Source organism: Marmota marmota, unplaced genomic scaffold, assembly GCF_001458135.2.
Source record: "Marmota marmota marmota unplaced genomic scaffold, marMar, whole genome shotgun sequence".
NCBI classification, from domain to species: Eukaryota; Metazoa; Chordata; class Mammalia; order Rodentia; family Sciuridae; genus Marmota; species Marmota marmota.
In genome coordinates this window covers 24,215,630-24,221,152 of record NW_026000019.1, presented here as the reverse complement: position 1 = coordinate 24,221,152, position 5,523 = coordinate 24,215,630, and the positions used below count along the sequence as shown (strand labels likewise).

The 5,523-nt window shown below is 48.5% G+C and overlaps 1 protein-coding gene across 1 annotated transcript in view; it reads right to left on the bottom strand.

The window, feature by feature from the left end:
- Positions 1 to 4,199: 4,199 nt before the first annotated feature.
- LOC125618730 (LIM homeobox transcription factor 1-alpha-like) overlaps positions 4,200 to 5,523 on the bottom strand; it is a 2,830-nt gene continuing 1,506 nt past the window's right edge. Inside the window, exon 2 of the mRNA XM_048810211.1 lies at positions 4,200 to 4,418. Within this exon, the coding sequence (XP_048666168.1) occupies positions 4,228 to 4,418 (191 nt within the window). The 3' untranslated portion in view covers positions 4,200 to 4,227. The remainder of the gene's footprint in view (positions 4,419 to 5,523) is intronic.

The window sequence follows — 5,523 nt, the reverse complement described above, 5'->3', positions numbered from 1 at the left end:
CAGAACCCTGACAATCGCCTCTGTCGCTTCATCTGTGACTCCTTTTCTGAGTAACTGCATGCCCAATTTTGATCTCCAAGTATGTCCCAGTAATAAAGCCAAACTCCTCCTCGCACCCACGGGCCCCTGCACAACCTGGACACAATGCAGCCTCAGCTCATTACTGACCCTAACAGAGCATTACCTAAGCCGTTCCTGCCTGGGGGCTGCCAACCAGTAGGTGGAAAGAAAGACACAAAGAAAGCTGAGTGTGACATCCACTTTCCCACTTCAGTCCCTTTCTTTGGAAAATTGGTCTGCTTCAAAAGGCAGAGCAGAAACATCCAGGGCCCTCCGAGCAGAGGGCTTCCCGGCTGCAGCTGCTGACAGGCGCAGTCAGATGCTGAGAACAGCCCCGAGGGCAGCAGCGTGGTCCACCAGGCTCCGGGGAAGTCCAGAACAGTCTGGGGACACTGAAAAGCTTCACGTGGGGGAGGCCCTGCCGGACCCACGGAGCCGCCAAGCACATGAAAGAAACAATATAAACTCGATTTAAAAGTGGGATCCCTTCCAGAAGGCTTAATTATCCATTTGTCACCACAGTCCCGTTTTTCAGCAATCTCTTCTCTCAGAGTAAAGCCCAGCTACAGCATTTGTTTGGAACAAATTCAGGGAAAACTCCAAACAAACCAGATCATAGAGGAATCACTTAAATAGGGAACAACAGATATATAAATAGACTCTCTGGGGCTGGAAAATATTTGGGTTATCTGCTAACTTGCAGGAACACGGAGGACAATCAAACCCAGTTCTGGAGCACCCACGGCCATGGCGTTCCGATGCTGGTATCGGACAGCACAGCGTCGTCAATGTCCCAAGTGCCGCCCTCCCATCCAACCAGTTGCTTTCCTTTGAGGGGAGCCACAAAAGTCATCCCCAGTCTCAGCGTTCATAAATCAGCTCTGCAGCCTCGCCCCAAGTGCTTATTTGTTTTGGGTAATCAGAAGATAAAGTATTCCTAAGGGTGCCATAATGTATGAGACAAATACTCAGTAAAACATCCAAGGTTTCAAATGAATGGCTGTTGGTCCCAAATGCCACTGTCAACTCCATTTTTTTTAATTAGAAAAATGTGGCGTTTGACATCATGAAGGTGCAAGAACTAGTGGATAGAAAAGAATTTTCACTTTTTAAGTGGCTGCCTGACAGCATGGATACACGGCTGACGATTCCAATGCAGACTTGCCCAACAACCAGAAATGCACTAATGAGTAAAATAACTCTGGCAAACCTACTCTGTGAAGACCATGTCCACAACTATCACTGAGGACCACACATTAGCCAGATATTCTTTCACTTGAGTGTACAGAAATAGTATTTGAGCTTCATGAGTTTTAGAGGCAGGGTGCTGCACGAATACTCCTTTGTTATGAAGTAAGTGCTCCACAGTCACGCCTTCACCCCTCAGCTCCCATCCCCCTTTCCTTTCCATGGACCATGTCTGGGCCTCAAAATTTTAAGAGATCCACCAAAAAAGCAAAACTGTTTTTATTAATGTATTAAAGAGAAAAAAGTGTTCTTTTTGATTGTTTCATAACTGAAACTGACAATTAGCTAGAGGACTAAAATTAAGTTGCACCCTATGGAGGATAAATATCTGATCATTCCAGACAGCTGTCAACCCACCCTAGTCCTGCTCTGGTGGAAGTTGCTCGGCCATAGCCCGAAGGCAGGTGCTGAGAGCTTTATGACTGTCCTCTCCTCACCTAGCCCAGTGTCTGCACATAGAAGCTGGATAAAAGCCCACTGAATAAAGAAATTTGTCCTGAACCTATTTTTTAATCACCTTTTCTGTAGCCAATACCATGCAGACTAATACCATTAAGATTATTAAGTACATTAAAGAGCCTTTTTTGTTGGAAAAAGAATAGAATTGCGATAGGGGATAGAAGAGGAAAAGGGAACTTTTAAAAGAAATAAATGAATCTAAAAACGAATTGATGGGCTGAGCACAGACCAGTACCAATAGCATAGGATGCCAGGAGCTAAAGACCACAAGCAAATCGACTTTGGACATCCATGTTTCAATAACTGTTTTTAAATTAAAACTCAAGCCCTTCCTTGAAACCCTAGCACCTCTCTGAACAATGGAGCTGACACCCCTCTATAAAGTCTTGGTTCTGGCCAACAGCTGGCAAGTTGATCCCTGCAATTTTCTCTTTGCAGAAATAGCTTTGTGAGAGGAGAAGGGACCCTCTCAGGCTAATAAGCCCAAGCCCGGCCAGACCTGGAGGGCTGAGACGAGGGACATTGTTGTGTTAAGTACTTCACAACTGTCTCTTCAACTCTTGACACAGGCGACTTCCTTAGAGAAGAGCTGAGTGGCCAGACAGCTGTGTTGACCCTTCAGCCTTCTGTGATTCGTGGGTTTTTTTAACAAACAGAATAGAAATTCACATCCCAAATCCTTTCCTAAGCTCCAATACTTCTGAATCTGCTAGTGTTGTGCCTGAAGGATGTGGACACTTCAGTCATCTATAAGCAGAAAGATAAAGATGGGGCCTCACAATGCCAAGACCTTTAGATGAAAAGCAAGAGAAAAAAACAGAGCAATCAGCCAGGCGCTTTATCCGAGGCGCTACTCGAAGCTGTGTAGGCAGAATCTGTTTAATTACCTAAAAACTGTACTGAACGTACAGACAACTGCAGCCACAAACAGACGACCAAGATCAGAGATGAGCAGCCTTTCTCCGCGGCCACTTACTTCTCGTAGTCATACTTGCAGTAAAGCTCCTTGTGAACCACAGAGCCATCTCCGCGCAATGATCACAAGTTCTCACTTCCTTGCACATTTCTGTATTGTCCAACTCATCCAAAGTTGAGAATGTATTTTTTTAGATCTTGGAAATGTCATGTTATTCTCCCATCAAAACAACAGCGAAAATACCTCCGGTGCTCTCCACATAGGGTATAAAATCCAAGCATTCTATGGCAAAGGAACACTGCAGAGAACATTTCCTGTGGTTACCGATCTAGTCACTTTGCTGGGTTTTACTATGCCTCGGAGCCCAGGCGACAGGGAAGGAAGGCAGAGCTCTGTCTGCTCTTTCTGGCTTTCTGTTTCACAGAGACCTCTCCAGCACATCCCTTTCATTGTGCGTTTTAAATAACAGTACAGGAGCTGCTTCTCAGGCACACAAGCTCTCCCTCCTCATCCCTTTTATTCACAGTAACAAATGCAGAATGCATGGGCACCCACAGTGGACATATACTAGTCCTGATGGACAAAAACAGAGCTCCATTTCAGCCATTATTCTTTTCTCCAAACTCTCCACAGCCCTGTGAAGCCAATGCCCCTATTGATCCATCATTTTTTTAGGGGAAAAAAAAAAACACAGTTCCCTCTCGTCACTCCACGGAGCTCCTCCAGGTCTGCCCCAGGGGGAGAATAAGAAACCCTCCCATCCTAGCCCCTTAGGATTACAGAAATCTAGATTCCAGGTCATCACTGGCACTCTCAAATAACTGCCGGAACGTTCCCTGTGCAGCAGGGAACTGACCCAGTGCCAGGCGGAAAGCTGACCCAGACTGGAGCTACAGATGAGCCAAGGAGGGGGCTTCAGGTCAGGTCCCAAACTCTAGCCTATGGAGTCCTTGGCCCTTGGGCCTTGGAGAAACGGGGAGGACCGGGAAGGAGGAAAAGCAAACCGCTGCTTGTGTTCTCAGCTCAGAGGCTCAACCAACCATTTACAGTCGGGTCTTTCTGGGCTCCATCGACAAATTCCACAGGAAAGCGCACAGGGGACAGAAACTTGAGGTGGACCAGCCTCATCTCCCCGCACAAGAGCAAGAGTAGCCGGGAGACCTGGGAAGGTGGGAACCACCAAGGAGACACGCGGGTTACTGCAGCCCACAGGACACACCAGTGAACACAGAGACCATACTGGAAGGGTCAGAGGTCCACACAGAGTGGCCTCCAGGAATGGCCGGGCCGGTAAGGGACCTGGGAAGAGGCAAACCTAGGCGAGCAGACCAAGAATGGAAGCAGTCCCGCGTGCTTCTGCGGGACTCGGTTGGTAGCTGTGCGCCCTGGTGCAGATCCCTAATGCTAGCCGCAATTCTAGGTATGGGTGGGTGGGTGAGTACCTCTTTGCCTTGCAGAGCAGGACAGGGGTGAAAGGGGACAGAGTCCCCCTGCACGGATTCCAGTGCGGGGGAGGGGTGGGGACGCGCCAGCCAGCCGGCCACTTACTTCTCATAGTCATACTTGCAGTAAAGCTTCTTGTCCCGGTAGAAGCAGGTGGTCTCAAGGGGCTCTTTGCAGGAGGCGCACCGAACGCACTGCTCATGCCAGAAGCTGTCGTTGAGCCGCAGCAGGAACCTGTCCGAGATGACCCGCTGACAGCCTTCGCAGACAGACTTGGGGCTCACCGCTCTGCCTGCAGCCGCAACAGACAGTCTCGGGTCAGCCGCCCGGCCCGGCAAACCCGACCAAGACCGGCTCCAGACCCACAGATTTCCTCCCACCCCTCGCTCTTCGCCCCAGAAAGCCCCCTAATAATCAGCCAAGTCAAGACTTGGAAAAATCAAACCAAGTGACAGTTCTAATAAACAGAGGCTATGTAGGAAGGTCTAAATTCTAGCGGGGGAGGGAGCGGACATCGGGAAGTGGCCTTTAATTATCAAACAGACCCCGGTATGTGCGCAATTAGGTTACAAATAAAATCGTGCTCCCAGGTTTATCTCGTAGTAATCGTAGTCATTCAATCTCTGTTTGCATCTACTATTTTAAAAATGAAATTATTTTAAAATAGTTTTAATTTCTTTTGTTAAAATATAATTTTTTATTGAAGGAAAAAAAATTCTTCTTCTTTTTTTTTTTTTTTTTGAGGAAAAACTAAAATTCCCCGTTCTTCCTAAGTCTCGTGGGTACCGAAAAATACCATTTTGCCTGGGGCAAATTCGGTGTTGTTTAAACTAATGAGCCGCAAACTGCTACGTCATGGCTGACCGCAAATTGCAGATGGGTTTTTTGGTAAAAGTGTCAAAATAGAAGGGAGAGAGAAAAGCGCGCGAAGATGCCGCGGGGCCAGGGTACTAGACTTCCGGCAGGCTCTACAGCGCACCGTGAGCGCAGTCAGGGACTCCTCGTCCTAACCCGGTCCTCTGGCGTTTCGTTGCTCCAGTTTGAGGGCCCAAAGTGCTTTTTTCCAGGAGTGACGCTCGGCCGCCTTTGTTGGCACATTTGACAATTATTTAAAGAAGCCCTGTCCCATCATAAGGACACCCTTGGGCTTGGTGTCCCAAAGGTCTGATCCTTCTCCCTTTCCCTGTTATCTTCATCTCGATTTTCCCTCTAGGGACTGCCACCGACTTGTAAGCAGGGCGGTCGCTCTGGCGAGGGGTCGAAAGGGCTAAGAAGAGCTGCCAGAGAGCTCTCCATTTTCTTCCTGCCAGGTTTCGGGATCCCGCGCCACGATTCGGGCGCTGGGAGCGACCCGAGGCCCCGCGGAGGGACCGGGCGAAATGCGAGGCGTACAGAAG